Consider the following 26,653-nt stretch of genomic DNA (forward strand, 5'->3'; position numbering starts at 1 on the left):
CTGGTATGGCATACATGGATTCAGCTGCAGTGTTGTCTGACTTTAAGAATGGCATTGCCAGCTGCGTGCAATAGAAGCAAGCATTTTGCCTCTATTGAACAGCCAGGGACACTGATTTAATTAGTATATGCATTGCTTGCTGTTTAATAGATGGGGTACACCCGTCAGTCCGAAAAACTGTCAATCCAAAGTCCCATCAGTCCTTGAAACAGACGTCAACCCTAGCCCTAACCCTAACTTCAATTAGGCTTAGTCGCCAATAGTCGTGACTATTACTGGTACTGCGATTTTCAAAAACCGAAAGTCAACTAACACACCTGTATTTTTATGTTAAAAGTGCCAGATATGGCACGGATGCGAGTTGTATCAGTGATGAACAACAGTGCAACAAGATGTAATACTTTTCAACAACGAAAACAAGCTAAAGATTGTCCAATTCACATGATTCTTTCATTCGGAATATCTGTTTGTCATTACCACTCAACCTTAAAATGAGATTGGTGATTTCTCTGTTGATATCAGCAATAATAAAGCGGTAATGTTTATTAGCTGCTACTTCCAACATATGCACAATGTTTTCCACATTGAAATACATGCTTGTGAGTTGTAGTATTTGAAAATAATGCGTCTGCATTTTCTGTAGTATATGTACATCCATGTCAAAAGGATGCACTCAGGGATGTAAATCTTTAGGAAATTTCAGGTGGTGGACGCATTGCATTCTCTAAATTCAGTAAATTTTCATTGTCATCCGTGTAATTGAATGGGATTATTTTGAAATTTTAAAACTCTTGAAATATCACAAACAAATAGGCCTATGTTGATAAATAATATAAATACAAGCTAAAACCGTTGGGGTTTGATAATGAACCCCACAAAACTAACCGACTATATTGGAAAATGCCATACGGCCGGGCGGTTTCACAAGTTACAAGTTGCCGGCTCGATCATGTCATCCGCCGCCTGGGAAATTTTCTGATTTCAGGAAATTTTTCGTAGATCTTCCCTGTACAAAGTAGAGGGAAAAAAAGACAAAACAGGAAATTTTGAAGCAGTTTTAGGAAATTATGTTGCTGCATATTACATCCAGTCCAGTGGATGCACTTGTCGGCTGCTAAACATGTCTCTTTTTACATAATAACTAGGAATGAATACCAGACTCATCTCAAGTGGAGGGGTCACTTCAAATCATCAAAAGTCTCATGGTTTAAGAATGTTCACTGCGTGTAACTTGGGGATGATTTAGAGGGACCTCCACTTGAGGAGAGTCTGGTATTTATTATGTAAGAAGAAATGCATATGTAGCAGTCGACAAGTGCATCCTTTTGATACATAAGCCCAGGCTATATGATTGGTCCGTTGGTCACTTTTGTTAACATTTGCTGATTAACAATATACCTGATGAATCTATTCACTGAATACCGTATATAAATTTCCTCGAATAGTCGCCCCCGGTGCCATTGCATTTTCCAAAGGGGGGATGCGTTTATTAAAATTTTTAAAATGATAATTCCCATTAAAATCATTAGCGGAAATGACAAACTATGAACTTAAGAACAATGACTTCCGGTTCACTTCCAGGTTTACCATCAGATAGTCACCAACTACAAACGCCATTAGCGATCATGTGTGCCAATCTTGGTAAGCTTGCTACACAAGAAAGCAGGGAAATATCAGCATTTTCTAAACATCTTGGTTGAAAAGAGTGGTGGGGTGTTTTATTGAAGGGGGCGACTATTTGAGGAAATATGGTATAGACGAATCCAAGTAGCCAAGTCATGGTCAGGATTTGGTCGGACATCTTTGGGTAGCCGCTAGCACCAACCTGGTGTTTTGAGCGTCCGATTGTGCAAATAAAAGCCGCCTAACACCTAGAGAAGATGCAAGGACGAGGAGGGTTAATAGAATAATAGCTAATAATATATATAATGGAGATAATTCCGCAGGTAATCCCGTCGCATCTATTCATATACATAGTCCTTTTGTTCGCAAGTACATCAATGCATAGATACCGCGTATAGTTTATCCGATTATTATGTCACTTCAACAACGAATAGACAATGCTGTGTGTTTTGTCGAAGGGAACTGTATTGTGTTATTCTTTTGTCTACCTGTGTTTTCGCGCAAGGTGTAAAACGGGTGATGGAATGCAGTTTAAAATTTCCGCCAAGGCCGAATCATTTCACATTTGGAGTGCATTGTAGCCGACGGCTACCCAACTAAAGGCTGCTAGTCGGGTGTAGGAATGCGTGTATTTGGATTCATCTATACCTCATGCTGAGTGCTGACAAATATGAAATATATGACGGCCCCAAGATTGCAATCCCTGCTTTTCAATTTGAGAAAATGAGTACAAAAATAATTACAAGCAGGAAAATAATGTACAACATATATCTTCTTTTATTTAATCTTTTAAGTACCCTGTACTCAAACATTTCATACCAATAAATACCGACTTACTGTTTATTTTCATAGCAATATAAAGACAAATACTTAAATAAATATGTAAGTTTTTTTTTCTATATTTTATCATGGTCTTTTTGTATAGCAGGGTTGCACTTTAATGGGCTAGCCCAGTTAAAATCCATACACCCAATGGAAGACATGCCCTCCCTATCTTCCACACAGGGAGTGTGAATTCCAAATGGGGCTACCTGAATGGGTGATTCCATATCTAAACCCCCTGTGTGGGAGATTAATGTTAGTCTTCCATTGGGGTGTACATATTTCAAATGGAATAACCCAATGCTGGTTGCAGACAGTCATGCCGCTTGGCACTGAGCAGGGTGAAGCACACACATTGCAGGCAAGCGGACACAATCGAGGCTCGTCATTGGCTGATCAACATGCCACTTGCTGAAAGTGTGACAGTGGCATAACACTTCCTACTCACAACGGGGTTACCCATAAATGGTAATTATTCTCTTCCCTGCGTATCCAATATAGGTGCCATGTGCAGTAAAGGTGAAGGAATGAGGAATAATCATTTGAAATGTAATGAAGTAATTGCCTGGGAGTAATAATATTGTAGTACATGTTTTCACTTGGTTTTTGTCAAAGACCTCGTGATCCATACTGGGGGGCAAGCGGCAAAGCCACAAGCGAAGTGCCGAAAGGCACGACAGCGAGAAGCCGAGAACACTACAGGGCTCCAGGCAAAGCCTTGTTGAAAAGCTAGTTTCCACCCATATCCAAGATGGCTGGCTGCCATGGGCATTTTTGCACCGTGAGCAAGGAATAATAGTTAACTTGACATCAAATGGTACCATAGAATTCCATCTACAAGCATATGCCTCTAAACGATTTTTTTTAGAAAAGAGACGAAAAGGGCAGACACCCTCCACAAAAACATTAATTGAAGTGACTTTTTTTTGAGCAACTATAATATACTGCACAAACATGTATTATTGTAAGACCAATCTATTGTAATGTTTTTGTGGATGGTGTCTGCCATTTGTGTCTTTGTTAATAAAAAACTTGTTTAGAGCCATGATATATCCCTGTAGATGGAATTCTGCAGTATTTATTCAGGCTGCAGATTACAAGAGGGGCAGACTGGCATCAGAAAACTTTGTACAAGTGATCACAGTATTTTTTGTGGGACCTGAGAGCACATCAGACATATCAAAAAAGACCCACTTTTTTTTGTGTTTGGGGGGGAAAATCTATATCTTCAATACGAAAGGTCATCCCAGCTACATACACTTTTTAAAGTACATATTATTAGATTTATACAATTTAATTTGAGGACTTAAATTTCAAAAATAATTTGCCATAAAATGTGTATTATATGTCTGTTGTGCTCTCAGGTCGCCACAAAAATATGTAAAAACATCGCTATCCGAGCCCTTAAGGTAGGAAAATTATTTGAGTTTATATTCTTGAGAATTTCACATTTGTTTCAGCTCTGGCAGTTGCACTTGTGTTTACATCCCTGCAATCAAGCAAAGTAAAGAGTGGGAAGTCGGGCATATTAAATTTATTAAAATGTTTTTGGCATTTATAATGTTACATTTTGCAGCAACACAAATTAATTTGTTTTTAACATTTTGAAAATCAATATTTCTGACTTGCCGCCTCATTTTGCTTGATCGCATCACATATAAGCCCTTTCACAATTTCAGTTGCGCATGCGTGAAATTCCTTGCTTGGAAGATAAACATTGAGGACTTGCTACAGTATTTCAATGCAGGTGAACTTTGCACAAACACTTCAAACATGTACATGTGTTTTTCATATTTTTGGGTCTTGATCAAGGGTGAAAATAAAAATGATGAACCAGGGGCTCCTTTTTACACAAAATGGCCCCTGGTACACTTCATTCAACATGGAACCAGGGGCCGCTTCTAATCAACAAGGGGCCAATATTTGTTCTGGATAAGTTCATCATGCATTAATGGCTATAGAATTTAATTTTTGGGTATAGTGAGTGACCAGGGGCCAGTTTCTGAAAAGTGTCTCCTGGTCAGCTTAAATTTAGATGGAACCAGGGGCCATTTCAGGGTCTCTGGGGCTAAATGGCTCCCGCCTTCCACTTATTTTCACCCTTGGTCTTGATGTCTTCTGACAGGGCTGTCAACTCTCACGCATTGGCCGTGAGTCTCACGCCAAGGTATTATAATCTCACGCCTAGGTAGTAAATCTCACGCAAAAAGCTGGTAAATGAGTACAATCTCATGCATCGTCATGAATAATTTGTTGATCCTACCCCCCCGCTTTTCACATTCTCGAGCGCTGTTGCTCAAATAATCATGGTACAAAATGAACATTGGAATCCGCAAATCCCGGTACGCCTCTGTCTCACGCTAAGCAATTCCAAAAGGTTGACAGCCCTGCTTCTGAACACTTGCATAAGACAAGGAAAGTATTGATGAGCTAGCTACAAACTGCTAGATTGATCACAGGAAAGTAAAATCATGGGGGAATCCCTTTCAGTCGTGGTTCATTACACACATCGTTAATGGAGGACATTCAGTTGTCATCTCTCAAAAAGATCCGGATGTTGATGCCGTTAGTACCAATCGGGCTTGAAATGTGGGGGCAATCAGCCTGAATTGTCAAAAAGTGGCTGAAAAGTACAAAAAATAGGCCATTTTGCCAAAAAAGTGGGACGCATTTAATAGAAGAGGAGCGTTTAATGCAGTAAATACAGTACATGAATCTTGTAGTATAGGGCGTATTCACAATATCTTCATTAACCGGACGGTCATAAAAATCATCCAAATTCAGATTTTGGTACCTTTGTTATTTTCATAGATGTGCTAATGTAGCCTGCTATAGTGGGAATTCCAATTGAATGAACGCAGCTTTCAATAGCATGATGAATTTTTGCATACACTGCGCGATGTACGCCAGCGTGTGCGATTGTGCGTGAGTAACGCGAAAGCAAATCTAACCATGCCAACACACTCATGATTGGTTAGCATTGTATCCAAGGTCGTGCGCTCGCGTTGTAGTTTGAAATACGCGATATACGATTGCGGTTGGATCGAATACAGCAGTTGAATGCTGCATTCATTCAATTGGAAATCTTACTATAGTAGTTTGGCCAAAAGCTGTGTTTTTAAGACAAAATAAGGCATTTACACGAATCTGTAATTTATATACTGACAGTATATAAATTGGCTACATGTATTTGAATGGGGATTTGACTTACTGCTATTTTCTTTATTTTGTGCCAAATTTCAATATACCAAATGACAATTTCAATGACTTAATATCCTTCACTTTTAGCAATTTATAAATAATTTTATTTTTTTACACTTGTGCCGGTATCACTGAATGGGACATGCTTCAGTATTCCTAACAGGTGATTGTATTGTTCTTCTTGCACTCTTGGTGGCAGATAACCTTACAAACTCTTGTGTAAGCTCACTATACACAGACTATAATACAGACTATCCATCAACAGTCGAAGTCCTTGTGCTTTGTATGCTGTAAATTCTCGCATATTTATGGGGGCCGATCGTGAATATCTATACAATCACGTCATCCTTGCGTTCCTTTTACAAAAGACCATAAAAAGATGTGATATGTCCTTCTGAATGCCAGCCAGCGTTGCATGGCCATAACAGGTATCGCGGAGCAAAATGCTACTCAATTTTGATCACTTTGCTACACAATTTTGGAAATGTGTACATGTAGCAATTTTATGCCATAGACTTATACAGTGAAGTGTGCAAATGTAACAAAAATCAAGCAGTGCAAGCTGATAATGCTATGCATAAAAAATGTATTATGTCCATTGCTGATGCCAGCATTAATTATCAATGGTCTCTGCAACTGATGTGCTTGTGGATGGGACATCTATTTGAGATCTTGATGAGTTACCTGCAGTAAAAGAAAACAACACGGAAAACATATTATTTAATAGTACCGGTATTTTGACATGGGACACCTGAGCTTCAGATCATGGTTGTATGAGCACTCCATGTTCAGATAAATAAATAATAAATAAATTTTGGTTTTAATATTAAGCGCCTTTCTCCAGATCTTAGAGGACTCAAGTGCAGATAGGCACTTGATGTGTCTACTTCAAAGCCCCTTTTGGAAATTCATACTTAAATATCAATTCATCTCACAATGACAAATTCAGAACTAAAACCGCTCCAATCTGAAAACTGACGCCCCAAGAAATAAGGGTCTACTGACTTTGGATAATACAATGAACTTTGCATTAGGCCAAAAAAAAAAAAACATGTTTGTTTCCTGTAGCAGGTCAAAAAAGTCAAATGCAAAATGTGTTTTTTTATTTTTATTTTTTTTTATAATCCATGTCTTCAAATGAAAAAAAAAACCCTTTTTTGCTGCAAATTGGAATGGAAATTTACAGTGGGTCTCTCTGACACAAAAAAAAATCATATTTCTTCATATTCAAGAATATTTATGATCCCCTTTCAACCTGCATATTAAAAAAGTATTAAAAAAATGTTTGATATTTTCTCCAGTATAGTTTTTTTTTTTTCAAAAGTGAAAAAAAAAAAAATCTAAATCTTATAAAAAGCTGTCAAAAGCGAAATCTGCGCTACAGGAAACAAACTTGGTTTTTTGGCCTTATGCATGTAGCCATGGAGCTATTAAGAATGGAGAGGCAATAGATTATGTAACGCATTGTACACTTGTGCCGATTTGAAATCTGAGAAGCTATTCATCGAAAGGTACCTTTTGTTTGGGACAAAGGGCTTCCACCATTAAATCGGTAAGCTGACCAGACAGTGTATTAACGCTTTACCTAGCAGACTACTGTCAATAAGTGATCAAACGAAAGTCGTGTGAAAGCGCTTACTATAACGAAAAGTACCTTTTGTTGTTATACCACTCAAGGGTGTAATTGAGTAGCCGTAAGCTCAAAAGGCACATATTAGCCGCTGATGCAGTTCGTTGTCACCCCACTGACTGTAGGTGCTTCATTTAAATAAATTGAATGCGCTTGCTGAATGATTACATATCAAGGCTGCCATGTCTGCATGTCTATTACTGTATAATGGTAATAGCTACATATAGGCCTACATGTAACATATAATAAGTATACCGGTATAGGCCTATATTAAAGTTGTTTCACAAATTGACATTTTATTTTATTTTAAGAAGGAGAATGTCATAAACAGTGGCGTGCTGAAGGGGGCAGCTCTTTTGTGAGAGGTCTTGGGAGGGGATGAGGGAGGAAGAGGTGGAGGAGGGGACATGAAGAATAATGAGAGGGGGCTGGAGGAAGAGAGAAAGAGGGACAAAAAGTATGAGGGGATGGAGAAGGGAAGGGAGATAAGAAGAGGGAGTGATACTTTAGCAAGGAAAGAATAAGTACAGAGAAAGGAAAAGAAAGGAATAACAAATAAATGAAGGCCTTATAATAATTATTATAGAAACTAAACACACCCCCACAAAGGCCTAACACTAACAGCACTATAGGCAGCCATTCGATGATGTCAATGCCTTTATGCGTTATGTATTTAAAACGCCCAGTCAGATGTATTTTACACCTGCCAAGCACAAGTCACCCAATTTCGAAAATTGGACGTTGAATGTACACCCTCATGAATATTGATTGGCAACATTTTCCAATATGTCAGCGCTCAAATCGGACACAATAGAACAATAGACCATTCAGTGCGCTGCATGTAGCACATGTGATCCAGCTGGGAGAAGTCTTGCCCGGGGGTAAGACTTCTTATGCCACTGTTGGTCTTACCCAATGACGTAGAAAAACATAGATCGCTGAGCTCGAGCTGGTACGTTGCCGTTTCATTGACAATCACACACTGAATAAGCCATTATGAAATGAAGGGACCTAACAAAATCAGCATCAAATACAACTAAAATGGAAACTGAATTTACTCTAGCATGTATGGATCAATAAAATTAAATAAATTACTTGTTTTAGCATATTCAACTTTACTGTGTACCATTTTTTTATCAAAAAATTGCTGAATAATAAAGGCAAGCACGCTCCTAAATCTAGTTCATTCTCCCGTTGCCATGCAGCGCTACAGGAACGGCGACTGAAGGCGAAATTTCGTAAAGTGGTAGAGTTGTTTAGCGTGGCAACACTGATGAAATACCAGATTCAGGCATGTTTGCCTTTATATTTCAGCAATTTTTTGATAAAGACAATGGTATACTGGGAAATTTAATGTGTTTTAATACATGATTTGTTCAACTTTGTGATCTATACAGCACCCAAACCGGGACCCAAACCTGCTTCACAGATTCGGCGAGCAGGGCACTCTATCCTTTCTACCTCATTGGTCTTACCATTGTCTCCATCAGTGGACTCACTCTGATGAGCCTCTTCTTTCTCCGCTAGCAACTGCTGAGTCAGCTCAATACTTTCATAGCGTACTGTCTGCAATCTTAGCAGACCATCATCATGCTCCTTGTATCTGTTAACATGAAATTATGCATCAAATATGTTTCTTATTATAGATGAGTTGACTTCTGACGTCATTGCCTGGCAGTATGCGCATGCATCATCACAATTTCCACTGTTCAGAGATGCCACTTGCTTGTTGAAAAAAATCAGGAAGTTGTGAAGCGTAGCCATGCATTCATTGCCAAAATAATCCTGAATTCTTGGCTAAATATGGCAAAGATCAGGGATTCCTGATAAATCAGGAAAAGTGGCATCTCTGACTGTTTTTTGCCTGGCAGTATTCGCGCGAATCATATTTTGTTCAGGGCCATGCTTTTAAAACGACCACCACATCACAGTAAGGATATTGAACAGTGGTTGTATGTAGTTCGCTCAAGCATAACAATATACCAGTCCCTTGCCGTTGTTGACAAACATTGAGGTAAACTCATCTATATTATTTTAGGACAGACCTTGAGAATGGACACTAACATAGCCGAATAGATCATAATTTGTGCGAAGTCAAGATGGATATGTTTTGGCATGCATAAAGAACGGTTGACAGATAAAACAGTCCACTGTCACTGAGGTGAAGAGTCTATGATAAGTGTGTGCTAAAGCAGAGACTATTCATTTTTACCCAAGTACCATACATGCAGCTTAACTCTGAACTTCCTTAAATAAAGCTGGACAATACATCACTTTCAATAAATCATTGCAAGAGATAAAGGTACTAGTTTGCATCTGGCAATCAACTCTCCACAGCCTGTGATTGGCTACTAACGCGTAAAAGGAAGGTTGATTCATCTGGTGCCTTCATCGAAGAAAAGGAATTGCAGAAAATGGTGAAATATGATGGCACTTTTACCAGGCAAAAAGCAACTTTTCTAGGGATTTTTGACATTCCTATTACTAAGACCTAACTTTTGAGACACTTTCTATGTTTGAAGGTGCAAAATTAGCCATAGGGCACATTGTTTTACCAATGCATTCAGAAATTTTAATCAACTTGTAAACAACTTATTTCTGTTAAAGTTCTCAATTATGTGGTAAAATCCAGTGGCATAGCTGCCGGGGGGGGGGGTCGCCCCCTGGCAAAAATTGCCTATTTGGGCCCTCGCCTCCTAGTGCAAGGAAAAAGGAGGGAGAGAGAGGAAAAAAGAGAGAAGAGAGAGGGAGAGGAGGGAAAGAGAGATATTGGAATCCATACGATATGCAATACCATACGATTATTATCAATAAGCCTGGCAAAATTGTCTATTTGGGTCCCTGCCTCCCTAGTTTGGGCCCCCGCCCCATACAGGCTTGCCTCCCCTGGAAAAAATCCCAGCTACGCCGCTGGTCAAATCCAATGGAATTCTACTCACTCAGACAGTTTCGTCACACTGGTCGGGTGACTTCTTCAGTAATGCGATGATCCTGTCTGAGTGAGTAGAATTCCATTGGATTTGACTACATAACTTTAATTTACTTCACAATCCTGATGAATTTCTTTCAAGACAAAAACTCATTACAATACATGTACAAACCTGAATCGGCAGTGACCAGATGGCCATTTGAATTTATGTTTGGTTTTGAGGTGCCAAGTCAGACTGAACCCTCTTATGAAGCGAGTATTACACACATGGCAGCAATATTTGTATAGTCCAGCTTTCTGTATGGCAAAGAGAAAAACACTTGTTTAGTTTTCAGATGCCAAGTCAGACTGAATCCTCTTATGAAGCGAGTGTTACACACATGACTGCAATATTTGTACAGTCCAGCTTTCTGTATGGCAAAGAGAAAAAAAAACACTTGTTTAGTTTTGAGGTGCCAAATCCCTCTATGAAGCGAGTGTTACACACATGACACTGACAGCAATAATGGTACAGTCCAGCTTTCTGTATGGCAAAGAGAGAACAAACACTTGTTTAGTTTGAGATGCCAAAATCCCTTCACAAAGTGAATGTTACACACATGACTGCAATGTTTGTATAGTCCAGCTTCTCTGTATGGCAAAGAGGAAAAAAACACTTGTTTAGTTTTGAGGTGCCAAATCCCTCTATGAAGCGAGTGTTACACACATGACACTGACAGCAATAATGGTACAGTCCAGCTTTCTGTATGGCAAAGAGAGAACAAACACTTGTTTAGTTTGAGATGCCAAAATCCCTTCACAAAGTGAATGTTACACACATGACTGCAATGTTTGTATAGTCCTGCTTTCTGTATGGCAAAGAGAGAAAAAAACCCACATGTTTAGTTTGAGGTGCCAAGTCAGGCTGAATCCCCTTATGAAGCGAGTGTTGCACATATGACAGCAAATTTTACCCCAAATAGTGTGATTTTCAGTGATTTTTGTTCTGTTCTGGGGGTGGCAAAGCCCAAGTTGAAGGGGTGCCCCATGCTGTTGTGGTGATGTCACTGTTTCTGTATACAAAGATGAACTGCTGATCCTTCGGTCCTTTGCATAGTCAGTTATTGCATATGTGACCATCCACCACAAATCCAGTGTAAACTCATCAGTGCTTATAATGCAGAGATATTGACCAATAAAGCCTACAAAAAACAATACAAAGCAAAGGAATTTCAAGAGCAAAATTGGCTTTTTGAGCACCTATTTTTCCAGCAATCATTATTTTAAAAACTTGTTTTGAAGAGGATTATGAGTTGCAACTTTACACTAGGTTCGCTGTGAATGGTCACATATAGAATCCCTTGAATTATATTGTGAACAGAGATCAGTTGGTACTGTCAAATAATCTGGCATACTGCCCTCTGTAGTTCATTCACTAAAACTCAATCTTCCCTGAAACCCTTCAATGTGATCAGGCAAAATCAGTCAGGTAAATGGTAATGGCAACATTGATTTTGAGAAATGACTTAAAGGAAATCTGCAACTTCTTTTCTGCTTCAATGTTTTTAAAAATTTTGCTAGATTTGCTCGATCATGACAAAATACATTTCCACATTAGAGACGTAGCCAGCCTCATTGCAGATTATGTAAAATTCCTCCCCATTACCGGATCACCATTATCACACGGTCACACCATGCCATGATATCCGCATGTTCAGTATTGAATATTTTTAATTACCCAATTTCACACCCCCGTTAACTGATGGTGCCAGTGATCGAGATCCACATGATCAGAATGGCAAATTTGGAAACCAGCAATGGATTTTCCTGAGCAAAAAATATCAAACAAGTTTGAATTTTTTTGGACAACTGAAATATTTTAAGGACAAGCAGCAGAGGTGTACTGTAACTGTAACTGGCCACAAGCCAGTCGGGTAGGTAAATCATAAAACAGAAATGTTGCCAGTCCAACATTGGCCAGAGTCAGAGTAGGCCTAAGTACAATTTACACAACAAGGCGGTTCTCGAACCACAAGTCTCGCCTGCTTTTGCGTCCGCCTGCTTACGTGATTTTGGTAGAAGTAAGTAAATGAACCTGCAACAACCCATGGTGATTTGCCTGTTCAATTTGAGCTTGATTGGACCAATATTGAAATTGAACCTTTGACCCCTGAATTTTGGTGGTTCTCGGCTGGGCACAATTACCTGGCTGTTGGTGACTGTACCCACCAAGTCTCATGCCCATCCAACAGTTTTTACCCCTAGTGACAGGCTCCGATAATTTTTTTCTTAATTGCCCGATCGGGCAAGCTTAGGTCAACTTTTGCTTGCCCGAAAATTTGAGAAAGAAAACCATCAACAAGTTGCAGTATTGCAATAGCTAAAATTGTCTAAAAATAGCACAGGGTACCACAACCACGATAAACCTAGTTGACTCACTTGAGATGTTCCACTGGCTCTTTCAGAATCAGCCCGATCAGGAGCATCTGCATCTTTCCACAAGTTTGTGAATTCAAAATTAATCCATGGTGGAAAAATATCTCCAAAGAAATTCAATGTTTACGTTAACTTCAGAACAACGTTGTGCACTGATAACATGTGTAGTGTCGTGACCTGATTTTAATCGTCAGGGAAAGCCCCTTGTTGCTGATGCCGCCAGCCGATCACAAATATCTTTTGGTAATTCAATAATAAGTACAAGAAGATCAAAAGAGCCGCTGTGGGCTGTGAGCGGTGGTTATAATGTTCTATGCAAATTAGATGACTCTCCCAGGGCAGGCTTGCGACGGCCGGCAACCGCGTGCGCTGAATAATTCATGAGTGCCGTACCTACATGATCATATTATACAGTACATACGATATACACTGTACGTGTTTCGGGGTCAGGGAAAAGGCATAACGTCATCAGACTGTCCTCATTAATAATTAAAGTGTAAACATGTGCTTGTACGGTAACATACACTGCGATATGCACTGTACATGTTTCGGGGTCATGGAAATACCGATTGACCTCATTAATATTGAAAACATTTGATATGGGGGAGATTCCCACGATATCAACAGGTGATATGTACAGTGTATGTATGCTTTGGAGAATAGCCTGCGATCAATAACAATTAACAGTGGAAATTAGTTGAAAATTAGTGCAGAAATATATTTTGTTTGTTTGTCTAGCAAAAACATGCGGTTACGAAGCAAACTTGGATATCCTCCCTCCCACCAAGTAGCGCCCCCGTAGGTCTTACGGTTCCCCAGATACAGCACTGGACGGACACACACACCCCCACACCTCCTCGCGTAGGCAGGAAAACAAGGACCTCATTTTCACTTGATTTAAAACATACTAACCGAGGACTCACACATCCGTTCTTAATCGCCATCCTGTGGACCTCACTCACACACACCAGACCACTTTAATCCAACCGTGGCCCGTCCTGTACCACCCATAGGTGGACCTGTTTTAAATGCATTTTTACGTTATTTGCGATGTCTTGGATATATTTAAAACACCGAGGACGTCCACGGTCACCAGGTGTCTTCATTTGACATGTGTGTATCCATGTGTGTGTCCTCGTTTGCCTGGCTACGTAACGCCCACCTACACACCCCCACACACACGGACAGACAGAAATAGTGATTACTAAGTCCCATCCTGAACAATTAAAGTTCAGGCAAGACAAAAACTATAACTTACTCCGACCGTGTTGCAAGCCAGGCAAGTGGGTACTTTTGAAAATTCACATGCCCGACAGCAAAGTCATCCCCCCCCCTGGTGCTCGGGCCTGTGTTAAAATACATCCCTGACAAGCATAACCTATGCTTAGGTTGTCCTCAGGATTTTGCACACTACTTGCTCATGACCTTAATATACTCACATTTTCTACATGTTCTCTGCTATAATGTCTCTTAAGTGTCAACAAACTTCTTGCTGTGAAATTACATCCCTCGTGTTCACACCAGTATTGCTTGCCTGCATCATGAGTTGTTATGTGACGTCGCAAATCTGCAGCTTTTTTAGCTCTGGAATTAAATGGGGAAAGTTGAGAAATGAAACTATGAGCTAAGAGGCGTATCTAAGGGTTGTGGTGCCTGGGGGCAAGGATACAGATTGGCACCCCCCAATTCCTAAAACAATTGTGCAAAAATTTGCACAAATACCACTAATTTGGTTATAATCAAGTTCAACTTCAGTCCTAAATCAATCTTTCAAATGACCATTCATGATGAAATGCATGCACAATTTTTAACTTAGTTAAACTACCACCACATGGAGAGGCGCAGAATCAATCTGGGGGCACCCAGGGCACATGCCCTCCCTTGCCCATTGCATGTAGTTACATTGTATGCTACTGTATGAGCATAATTCTAAGATATCTTTCACATACTTATGGACCTGGAGACTGTTTTTGAAGATGGTCTTTATGATAGAAATATATAAATTATGAAAATTACATAGTCCACTGCCGTATTTTTGTGCTCAAAATTTAATCAGATCGGGAACAGGAGAATATTCTTCCCACCAATAGCTTTCATCAAGGTGAGGCACTTGGCCAAATATTGTGTGGTTTTTTTCACCTCCATAGCCTTGCCTTTGAGCAAAATTCAGTTCAAAAACCTTTTTTTAAGTTCTAAGCCTTCCATTCAAATTAATGTATCAATCAGTTCCCAAACCCCAAACACTATACCAATGTGAAAGTTGAGCGCTTTCCTCAACTTGAATTTTAACACCATGTGTACTACAAAAGAATGGAAACAGGGCATTGGTTAGTTCTCAGCAAGGGTCCTTTTGCACTTGCCTACATGAGATGTTTCTTGTGCTGAAATTGAATTAGCCAATCAAACCCACACTTCCTTATGCAATGCATACAAATACTGCACAAGCAAAATAAGTAATAAAAGTATATAAACGGAGTCAGATTTCCCTGAAGAAAGTTTATAATTTATGTAAAACTAAATACACTTTAAGGAGCACATTAACTTTGATTACAAGATGTTCACTCCACCACAATGTATCACACAAAACTAATACTTACTTGAAATTACAATACTGGCATTCATGCATTCTCTCCTCCGAGTGTCTGTATTTGATATGAGACTTCAAACCAGAGGGGGCTGGGCAGGTCATATCACAGAATGGACATTTGTAATGGTTCACTAGAAAAAAAAATGGTATAAAATGATAGGGTGAAGTTATTAAAGTTTTCACTTTACATGCATTGTACAGATTCATATTTGTTTCCATTAATTTATGGCCTGTACATGTATATAAGTGACTATAAGACAACTGTTTCAACAACTCTACCTATACCTTTGTACAGAAGACAACCATTGTTAATCTGTGATGAATCCACACTTTTATACTAGCATATATGCAAATGCAAGCACATACCTGTGAGTACGTAAAATTTGTCATGCCTGGAACCTGTGTGTGTATACATGCTTACAAGTTGAATTTAATATGGCTATGCATTGCTGTTTTATTCTGTAGTTTTATTCCTGATATCAACAGAGAAACCACCAATCTCTTTGCAATTATCCAAACGAATGTGTCTTTCTTTTTAGACATGTACACGTTTAGGGGCTTTTATTTCTCTGCACATGGTAACTCCGTCCATCTGGCCAAAATTACCATGGATATGTAGACTATATATGTGGCTTCACCTACCACCATGGTTTAGGGGATGGACGTTTGGTGGTCTAGGTAGTAGTTTGTCTGGTGTACGGTTGTTTGATGTGATCATTTATTAGTTTTTCAAACAAAACGTCATGTAGTACTTAATTTTAGACTTAAACAGCTAAAAGCGGTATCATGCTAATGTATACAGATCCTTTTTTGTCATTTTGGGGGCATATGTCCTGGTTTGATCAACATCACACAGGAGACACAAAAACAATTGTTTTTAAAGTCTGAGTACATTTCTATGATAGAAGGAACATGATTATCTGGAACACAAAAACATGTATCATTTTCATTAACAATAAGTCCTCTCTGACTTTCAAATTTGGTCAAGGAACAACATTCATATATTTTATTTGGATTTATTCTAGCAAAGCCAACTGGCTCCCTTACCATGGTGGCGCATATGGTCTCTTAGCAAGCGTTCGGATGCAAATATTTTGGAGCAATGCGAGCACTGGTAACTTTGCACTGTAAAAAACAGATAACAAAAAAGAGATGATAGGTTAAATATGACAAGTTTTCAACATGAGCTTTTGAAAGATAAATCTTATTCAGTTGTTGTGTCTTGTCAAGAATACACGCAATTTAATTGGTTTTCATCAACACATTATGACACAATAGGCAGTGGCAGCACCAGAAATTGTTTCGGGGGGTTGCATGGGGGAAAAGTGAATTTCAGGGGGACAAAATCAACAAATTTTGGGCAAAAATGCTGTAAAAAGTGGAAATTTTTGTTATTTTGGGTTTTTACTGGGGGAAACAGGGGGGCAAGAGTTCTGACTGGAGGGCATTTGCCCCCCCCCCCCCATGGTGCCGCCACTGATGATACAATAGTAGATAGTGATGTAAATAAGACAGTGCTCATACAGTGCCACACAATGGCAGCACGATATGACACAATATTGGGTAGGCAAAAGACAAAAAATCCTATCTTTTATTCTCTAAATTCTGGAGCCTGGCGGTACCTTCAGAACCTTCAGACTGCTTATCCTGCACGAAAACGCCTGGTGTGGCTATCTAAACATGCAGCGTTGTCATGCATGCAGCTGACTAATTAAAGTGAGCCTTCCTAGAGAGTTCTTCGAGGTCAATATTGTGAGATGTGAGATTCCAATATGATACGTACACATAAAGCATCTTCTCATAATGTCTAAAAGCGGGTCAGTCTTATTTCTAAAGATTGGTTGCACATTCATGTGATGCCAATTTCTATTGTGTTAATTTCTGTTGCAACATACACGCAGCTCTTCAATTCTCTCTCTCCCTGCAATGGACATGGTAAATAGAAATGATGGCTATGGAGGTCGCGTCACTGAAGTCATGAATTGGTTACGTATTTGTATTGTTAGAAAAAAACCCAGGTTTTCTACCTATGGCAACCTAGCTGAAATACAGCAAGATCTGTCTTTGTTTAGGATATACAAGGGGTGAACATATAACTGGTACCTTAATTCTTTTGCTTACTGCATTCTATAATTCTTTTTATGTTGAGTCTGCAAGTGATTGACAGTTTGTATCGACCAAAGGTCAAAGGTCACAAAGGAACAAATACTACATAATTATACTCACAATCTAATGCTGTTTGTCTGTGAATGTGATCAATATACTTGGTTCTATTACTGAAAAGCGCCCCACATTGGTCACATGCAAAGCGTTTTTCCTGGGTGTGACTCCGTAGATGATCAAGAAGCTTGTACTTGTCTTTGTAGCACCCTGTACAATCTGTAATTAAACAATGTATTCATCATCATCATCACAGTTACTCATTATCATCATACAATTGTTCATATCTTTTAAGGGGGTACTACACCCCTGTGGTAAAGTTGTGACTATTTTTGCATTTTTATCAAAAAATAATAACACATTGGTAACAAAAGTGATGTATATTATTGGGGCAAGGAATCCAATTACTTCACTGAAATTTCAGTGATTCAAGACAAGCGGTTCAGTAAATATGATAGGATATGAGGTACATCCTTGCTGTACCTCTTTTCTTGTCATAAATAACAAACCGCTTGTCTTGGGTCACTGAAATTCCAGTGTAGTAATTGGATTCCTTGCCCCTATAATACAGATAACTTTTGTTGCCACTGTGTTATTAGTTTTTGAGAAAAATGCAAAAATAGACAAAAATTTATGGAGGGGTGTAGTACCCCCTTAATGTGTTACACTGATTTGAGCCCTCCTTTGAGCCCTCCTTTTGTGCACTTGATTTAAAGTTGGAATATTTCTTTATTTGAAAGTTTCCATCCAAAAGCATCTCTTGGTTCAGTAGCAAATCAAGGGACTTGTAGATCCCTTTTTTAAACAAATTTCAACACCTCTTCCTAAACCCTTTGTACATGAACCAAACATTGTTAATCTGTGATGAATCCACATTTTTCCAGTAGCGTAACACACACGGAACGGAAGCGTGCATACTCGTTACGCGTGTCTGTGTGGTTTACTTCGCTCGGGTAACTAAAGCTGCCCTCATGAAGTAAACCACGCAGACAGTGCGGACGCATTGCTGTTAAATGATGATCAAACAATGGTGAAACATGATTGAATCCCTAAGTTAATCTCCTAGTCCAGATGCTGTTAATTCAAACCTGGTGCCAATCCATGCCATTTGTGAACTTTCAAGCATGTAAAAAATTTGTATGCTCAACTATATCACAATTGACTTACATTACTTGATTTGCTTCACATTGGGCTAGTCCAGTTGAAATCCACACACCCCCTATGGAAGACATGACCTTAATCTCCCACACAGGGGTGATCACCCATTTAGGTAACTCCATTTGAAAATCACACTCCCCAGGAAGATTAAGGCCATGTCTTCCATTATTGGGGTGTATGGATTTGCTTGACATTTCATTGCTATACCAATGGAACAACCATCTCTTACCTGACCATTTACACGGTACTACTAATTCTTTTTCCGGCACAATAATGGCCTACATCATGGGTGGCCAACCAATATTTACCCCCACCCCCCTCATTGTGACAAGTCAATATGGCAGATTTACCATAGTGTTACCTATCTTCTTACCTGACCATTTACACCGTACAAGCATTTAGCTCCCTACTAATTCTTGTTCTGCTACCTTGGCCCAAGTCATGGGAGGCAAACCACTATTTTGCCCCCCAGCCAATATGGCAGATTTACCAGTGTTATTCTCTTACCTGACCATTTACACCGTACAAGCATTTAGCTCCCTACTAATTCTTGTTCTGCTACCTTGGCCCAAGTCATGGGAGGCAAACCACTATTTTGCCCCCCCCAGCCAATATGGCAGATTTACCAGTGTTATTCTCTTACCTGACCATTTACACCGTACAAGCATTTAGCTCCCTACTAATTCTTGTTCTGCTACCTTGCCCCAAGTCATGGGAGGCAAACCACTATTTTGCCCCCCCCCAGCCAATATAGCAGATTTACCATAGTGTTATTCTCTTACCTGACCATTTGCATCGTACAAGCATTTGGTTCCCTACTAGTTCTTGTTCTGACACACTAGCATGCATGTCAGCATGACGATAAAAATGCTCTGCATTGTCTGTCGTGAACTGAAAATCAAGCAACAAAAAGAAAGAAATTTAAACAAAAATTAGGTTTGTTTCATATGCAATACAAAGATGACTATTTCTTCATTTAAAAAGCTGCTCCATGTCTCATCTTTACCCCAACATGTAGTCCTTCTCACTTTTCTTCTTGCTTTTCTTTCTATATTTTGGGGTTTCATTGAATTTTACGTTCCAGTGATGATAAAAGTTTATTTAAACTTAGCTGTAAAGGAAGATGGAATTTGGTGTAATCATCTTGTGCAAGAGAAAGGATTCACTTTGTGCTGGTACTTCAAAATAGCGTGCAATCAACTGGACCCTAAACCTCTATGAAACCGACTAGATCCATGATACACAAATTGCAAGAATATGGAGTCTTGAGTCATGTATCATCTGCCCATGTACATTTAAATGTCTGTGAAAGTTCTGAAATATGGTTGCTGGATCCAACACACATGGCCCCATTCTACAGCACACTTTTGCCTGCATAGCTGTAGGCCACCATTTTATCTTATAGTGATAGGCTGCATCATGAACCCTGCCCGAAATACTCACCCCACATATATCATCTGCCCATGCACAGTGAAATTTCTGTGGAAGTTCTGGAATAAGATTGCGAGTAGCGTGATCCAGCATACATGGCCCCATTTTACAACGTACTCTTTCCTGCGTAGCCCACCACTTTATCTTACAGTGATAGGCATGAAAGAAGAGATGGCGGGTCAACATGACAGGACCTTCCAAGGTTATAAAACCGCAGTCTGCCCATTGACAATGGTATTCATCTATAAAACAAAAAGAAAAGAACAAAACAATATTATACAATGGTAAAATAGATGTTTTAAACAGTTCTCTCAACAAAATAGTGACTTGCTTTTAATATTTCATCACCACATCTGTGGGACTTCATCAGAATTGTGACAGGAGCGGTATAGCTAATCATGTGACTCACAGGAAGACCTGGAGTCACAAGACCTGATGATCTGTTTCTAGACGGGGAGCAGGGAGTGTCCTCCCTTGTCCTGGTTGAGCTAGGGATCCATTGCAGTGATGTAGTAGGACTCCTTAATGCCCCGTTGTAATCATCTGGAGTCTATGTCCAAAATGTTGACAATAGTCTCATTGAAATTGTGTCCCCTGACTTGAGGTGAGCTCCAACTGGAGAGGGCTCCCTCTGGTGCTCAATATAATTCAATAATTTGGTTATCTACTTGTGGTTTAAGTAAGATGGAGTTCCTGATATCAATGAATGTCCTAATGCCATTTGTTTGGCTTTGGGGTGATCTGAGCCTTTAGAGAAAACTATTACCTGGTAAGCAAATGTTCTCAAAACAAATCCAATAAGTAGTAAATTTGCTTACCAGTGATTTATGAATGATCCTGATGAATCTGTTCAGAGAAAACTAATTCCATTTTATAATTTGTGACAAATATAAGAAAATAATAAATTTCTGAAATCTTACAATTTAGTGCTCCAAATTCTCTCAGTTGGGGATGTTTCATCAATTGCACTTACCCACTTCTCATGTCTGTCAAAGAGGAAACCCTCGCGAAATCCCTATTGGTTTGTACAGGGCCTTTTCAGTTCAAGTCAATTTTCTCAGCACAGAAAATACCAATTTGCCCTGTCTTTGGTAATTATTTAAAGTTGATTTCTCTGATAAGAAATCTAACATTTGGAATTGTCTCATTGAGAGGTATTTATTTTATGGCACGTTTTGTGATTTCCCCCATTGAGTGCAACGGTAAGTGTCCCCTTCATATCTGAGGGGGCCAGATGGAACGGCCAAATCTCGGCAACAGCAAACCAATGGGAAGAGGCAATCTATCGCAAGTGACGTCATGCCAACCGACAGAATCGACTATGTACTTACCCTGGGATATAATCTGGAATTGCACATAGTTATCGATATCGATGCCTGGGGGTAGGAACTCTGCAATGTGCTTATGAATGTGTATGGTAAATGCTTCCATGGTATCGCACTTGGTCTCACAGTCATACCATTCACATGGTAGCTGCATTGGTTTCTTCTTCAGGTTTGGAGGCATTCTTATCAGTTTTTCTTACTAGGAGTGAAAAACTGAAAATACAGAAAACAATGTTATTGCATTAGTTTACACCTGTCAAATTCAGAGATAACCTTGTCACTGATTAATTTGATAACCAGGCAGGTTTGGTTTACCCCAGAAGAACTTCTCTGGCAAGGCTTCCTCTTTAAAAATCTTAAAGCATATTTTGTGATTCTAGTGTCATCATTTTATGACATCTTGCAGTAGATATGAATTCACGAAAAAATGCTTATTCCCAAAATATCAGTTGATTCCAATTTTGCGTACTTATGTGTATTACACTCATAAACTAATACAGACTATTTTCCAAAAGTCTCTGTGATTTCTCGCATGTAGTCTTCACTTGGTTCTGATCCATCAGGATACCTGGGCATCAATGTCAACAGATGGGGCCTGTGTCATTGTAATTTATTCAAGAACTTTTACAAGAAAAAACTTTTTACAATTCATTTTGTGAGGGATGGACAAAATTTGATGTCAACTTCAATGACCCCCTTCCTTAGCAGGGACACATATTTTATTCATCTAAATTGTATTATTGATAGTAAATGTATTGTTGTTAATTTGCAAAACAAAATAAGCTACAGGAACTCTTCTTGTTATTTAAAGCTTTATTTTTAAATTTGTACTGTGATGTCCGTCCCTCACAGTGTAATTTTGTTGACCTAACTTTACAGACCCCATTTACATAGAACTACATGTAGGGGTGTCTACGTTTACACATTTCATGTTTAAATGACCGTAAAATGCACTATAGATCCTTTTAGGAAAATCAGTAACTGTTTAAACGTAAAAAAAAAAAAATTAAATCTTAAAAAGTTATAGAAAATAGACCCTAAATTTCTTGTTATTCAAGGTTGAAACCAGAGAAAAACTGCTACAGTATAATTTAAGAGTAAAATGACAATGTGCAAACTTTCAATGAATACTTTATTTATTTGCTCTGCCTGTCAGTGCTCACGCAACAGCCCACAGCAAGACGGAGTGGACAATCTTACGACGTAAGACGAACATATTCAGGGCTTCAACCCAACTCTTGCAAAAATATAGGGATAATATAGGACCATTTTGGGAAAAAATATAGGGATAATATAGGAATATTTTGGGAAAAATATAGTTAAAATATAGGTCAAATGATGGATATGTACGTAGAATAGAGGATTTTTATCAACATATTTTACACAAAATGAACAATATTTACTGTATTTAACAGTAACGGTTTCTTCTTACTAGTGCGCGCATAATTTGCACAGGTAATGGCCTCCTCCATTTCCCTGCATCTATCCACCACTCAAGAAAGCATATGATCATGTGCAATGAATTGGGATAAATGTGTTATATACTTGCTTATATTTTTATAAAATTGTTTTTGTTTCACACAAAAGTGTCAGTAATGCATTTGTCAAAAACATACTAATTATTTTGTTTTATTAGAAGTGAGACCTTACACTTGTACTTTTGTACATGTAAAACAGATAATAGGACAAAAATGTAGAAGGAACATGATTTCAGTTAACATGATGTCTGGAATGACACATGAATTTGTTGGAATATTCTACTGCACAGTATCTTCAAATTATATCTTAAGTATAATGGAAGTGCAGTGAACCTTTTGGTTTTATCGCATACATGTAGTAATGCTGTTTTAATCTACATCAATGATCTGCCTGACAACCTGTCTTTTGTTGCGAGTGAGATTATTCGCCAATGACAGCATTGTGTATCAAGAAATAAAATCTGCTTAAGATTCCAGGATTCTTCAAAATGACATAAACCATCTCAGTCTGCAACTGGGAAACCGACTGGGAAATGGGTTTCAATCACTCCAAATTCTTTTTAGTGAGAGTCAGGCATAAAAACAAGCCAATCTCATCAAACCTTGCCTGGAACAGACATATAATCAGATTGCCATACATGTAAAACCATGTACCAAACAGAACTTTGGGCTTCTCCAAAGAAACTTGCCCTTGTGTAACAAGTCAACAAAGTAAAAAGATCTTTGTTTGCCCAGTGTAGTCATATTGTCAGACAATATGGGATCCTCACCAGAGAAACAATATTGACAACCTTGACAAGATCTAGAGACATGCAGCCATTGAGCCCAGTTTGTCCATAACTATTCAAGACAATTTGAAAACTAAATGAAAAGTGTATCTATAACATGTTGAGACACCTTGAATGGAAATCAAGATGCACCAAAGCCATCTATGTTATGTCCTATGAAGGAGACTTGTGATATCATACACAGTAACATATTACATCTCATCCAAACCAAGACTAAGAAAACTACATACTAGGCTGTCCTCAGGTCATCTTCTAATCTACACCCACATCAGAGCCACAAAAATCAAATTGTAGTCAATATATCCACCCTAGAGTGGAACATGCTTCCTGACACCACCAGATGTGGAACAACTCTGTCACATTTTAAGTCATGCTGGACAATATGGACATGAACTATCTTACCAAATCTGCCTACATCAAAATTTTAATTGCCTGCAACCAGTGGCCATGCTAGCCTAACCTGTATGAGATACTAGCCCAACTGTTGGCATTTGGGCAGTAGCAAGCAGATGCAGATACAACCAAAGTACATTATTCCCTACTTTCCTATCTGTTCCAATGCCAGTGACACCTCATGCATACATGTATAGAGGTTATCTACTTGACTCATGTGTGACTTCTAAGAAAAGGCGCTGGTTCCCGTAGTATTCCTCATTCAAACCAATTCAATGCATGACCTCGGAGTTACCTGCATGACTTTGGCGGGCTATTTTGAAACATTCATGGTTGCACGTGCAGGTACTTCTTTTGAAAATCCTAAACAAGGTATAGCAGTCGCTGATAGGATATGCAGCTTATAGAACACAAGTGTCCTGGGAAAGATTAGGCCAGGGTTCATTGGATTCAGTGACATAATAACTAGCATTACAGAGCTCTAGGTAATAGGGAATAGATAATAGTAAAATGTCACTGAAGCACGTTGGAAAATGTAACAACTTCCGCTTTTTCTATGCCTCAATTACACATGACCATGACCATATTTAATATGACCATTCTTAATATTATAATGTTTGTTTAAAACACATTGGACCCTCTTAACTCAATGGAGCAAATTATAGATATCTATAATATAACATAACAAATCTGTTTGTTGCTCTTCTGAGAAATTTACAGCTTTCTATTCTTGGCAGATGTATCCGCCAGTACATTTTGAAAAAAAATATATAGGAATTATAGGGCATTTTACAACTTTATAGGGAAATATAGGAAAAGTGTAAAAATATAGGAAATATAGGAAATATAGGGCCAGTTGAAGCCCTGCATATTTTTGTTATTTTTTAGCCCGATTGATGTTGATTTCAAACATACAAAATTTAGGTGTGCGATTAATCGCACTTCTCAGCATCATTTTAGGCATGCAATCGCACTCCTTTTTGTTACCGGCCGGATTATGGTCCGTTTTTAAACGATTAGACAAATATTAAATCATAAAATTTACACCCCTACGCAGAACGTACGGCAAAATTTTACTCTTTCTTTTGGATTAGTAAAATATGGTGTTTTATTTGAGATCATTATGCACAATATGCACAAATTTAAACAATTTTAATTTTTGGCCAAATGTTACCTAATAAAATTGATTTATTGATTCCTGAATTGAAATGGCCCAATCACTGACAATTTAGTTTGTGTAAGCTTATGTCATCAGATGCTTATCACCAGACACCTGTCCAGTCCAATTAATACTTAAAACTTAACAAAGCAACTGCATGCGTATTTAACAATATATCATTGTCTACATAATCTGTGTAAATATGAAATATTGTACAAACCTGGATGAATGAAAAAACTACAAAGAAATCACGAAATTCTGATTTGAATTTTGAACAGTTTTTGTTTTCATCTTTCTAATGACAGCTCGTGTGACAAAAACACCGGTTACAACATGTAATATTAGTGTATGTATAAAAATTGAAAAAATTGATTTTTATCACAGTTATTTGCATTAAAAAGACATTAATTTACATTTTTAAATTACAATAATAAATATTTTAAAATTTTTAGTGCAAATAAACATTTGAACTAAATAAAATTATTATTTTATCCAGCTCTAAATATAAAAACTTACATGATCTGAACGTTATGGGAACGTTATCGACGCGACATCGTAAAAATCCGAAAAATAGAATTCAGAAAATCTTTACTATGAAAATTCCCCAGAAAATTCCCGAATTTCAGGGTAAAATGAGCTGGTTAGGTGGCATTGAATTGCATTGAATCTCTGGAGCATGTGGTAGGTTTTGAATTTTGTTCTGAGTGTAACTTTTGCTATATTATTTAAGCTTACTATATAGGCCTATATCATGATATCCATACTGCCTAGCCCTAGCGCGCCTGTGGTTGCTGTGCAGCTGTAAGCTTAAAATGAACTTACTAACTGTACATGTGTAAAGCTGGTTTCATACTACCCTGCTGAGCGGCGTGGTGCACGCGCATTGCAGACAAACGGACACAATCAAGGCTTGTCATTGGTGGAAATGCCCTGCCGCTTGCCGCAGCGGCAAGCGGCAGGAAAGTATGCTGGCGGCATTATATTAGCTTTTAATATTTCTGAGTCACGAGTGATGATCATGATGATACATGCTACACCAGGGGCCCTTATGCTGGTTTCATACTTCCCTGCCGCTGAGCGTCGTGGCGCACGCGTACAGCAGACAAACGGACCCAACCAAGGCTTGTCATTGGTTGAAACGCAGCGGCAAGCGGCAGGAAAGTCTGACAAGGGCATTAGGCGGCCCCTGGATCCCAACTGTTTGATGTTTCGCGGCAAGCCGCTCGCCATTACGAAAACTGTATATGCGGATATCTTCCACCAATAGAGGTTATCCACTTTACTCACTCATGTGTGACTTCTAACAAACGGCGCTCATTCCCATAGTATTCCTTATTCAAAAACAATTCAATGCATGACCTCGGAGTTACCTGCGTGACTCTTGGCGGGCTGTTTTGAAACAGTCATGGTTGCACATGCAGGTACTTCTTTTGAAAGTCCTAAACAAGGTATAGCAGTCGTTGATAGGATATGCAGCTTATAGAACACGGATAACCTCTATTACCTCAGTCACGTTTGGCCCACTCACACCACAGCAACACACAGAGCACATAT

At 38.7% G+C, this 26,653-nt stretch overlaps 1 protein-coding gene across 1 annotated transcript; it reads right to left on the minus strand.

Moving 5' to 3' along the window:
* Positions 1-5,520: 5,520 nt before the first annotated feature.
* LOC140170156 (histone H4 transcription factor-like) lies at positions 5,521-25,411 on the minus strand. Its single transcript, XM_072193476.1, has 11 exons — positions 25,320-25,411; positions 21,288-21,494; positions 19,969-20,198; positions 19,308-19,416; positions 17,434-17,586; positions 16,255-16,332; positions 15,218-15,338; positions 14,060-14,204; positions 10,378-10,502; positions 8,752-8,879; positions 5,521-6,330 (listed from the first exon to the last, which is right to left on the minus strand). Exons 2-11 carry the CDS (start codon positions 21,460-21,462, stop codon positions 6,260-6,262), a joined length of 1,335 nt encoding a protein of 444 aa, XP_072049577.1. The 5' UTR covers positions 21,463-21,494; positions 25,320-25,411; the 3' UTR covers positions 5,521-6,259.
* Between the last annotated feature and the right edge of the window lie 1,242 nt (positions 25,412-26,653).

Source organism: Amphiura filiformis, chromosome 14 (genome assembly GCF_039555335.1).
Source record: "Amphiura filiformis chromosome 14, Afil_fr2py, whole genome shotgun sequence".
Lineage (NCBI taxonomy): Eukaryota > Metazoa > Echinodermata > Ophiuroidea > Amphilepidida > Amphiuridae > Amphiura > Amphiura filiformis.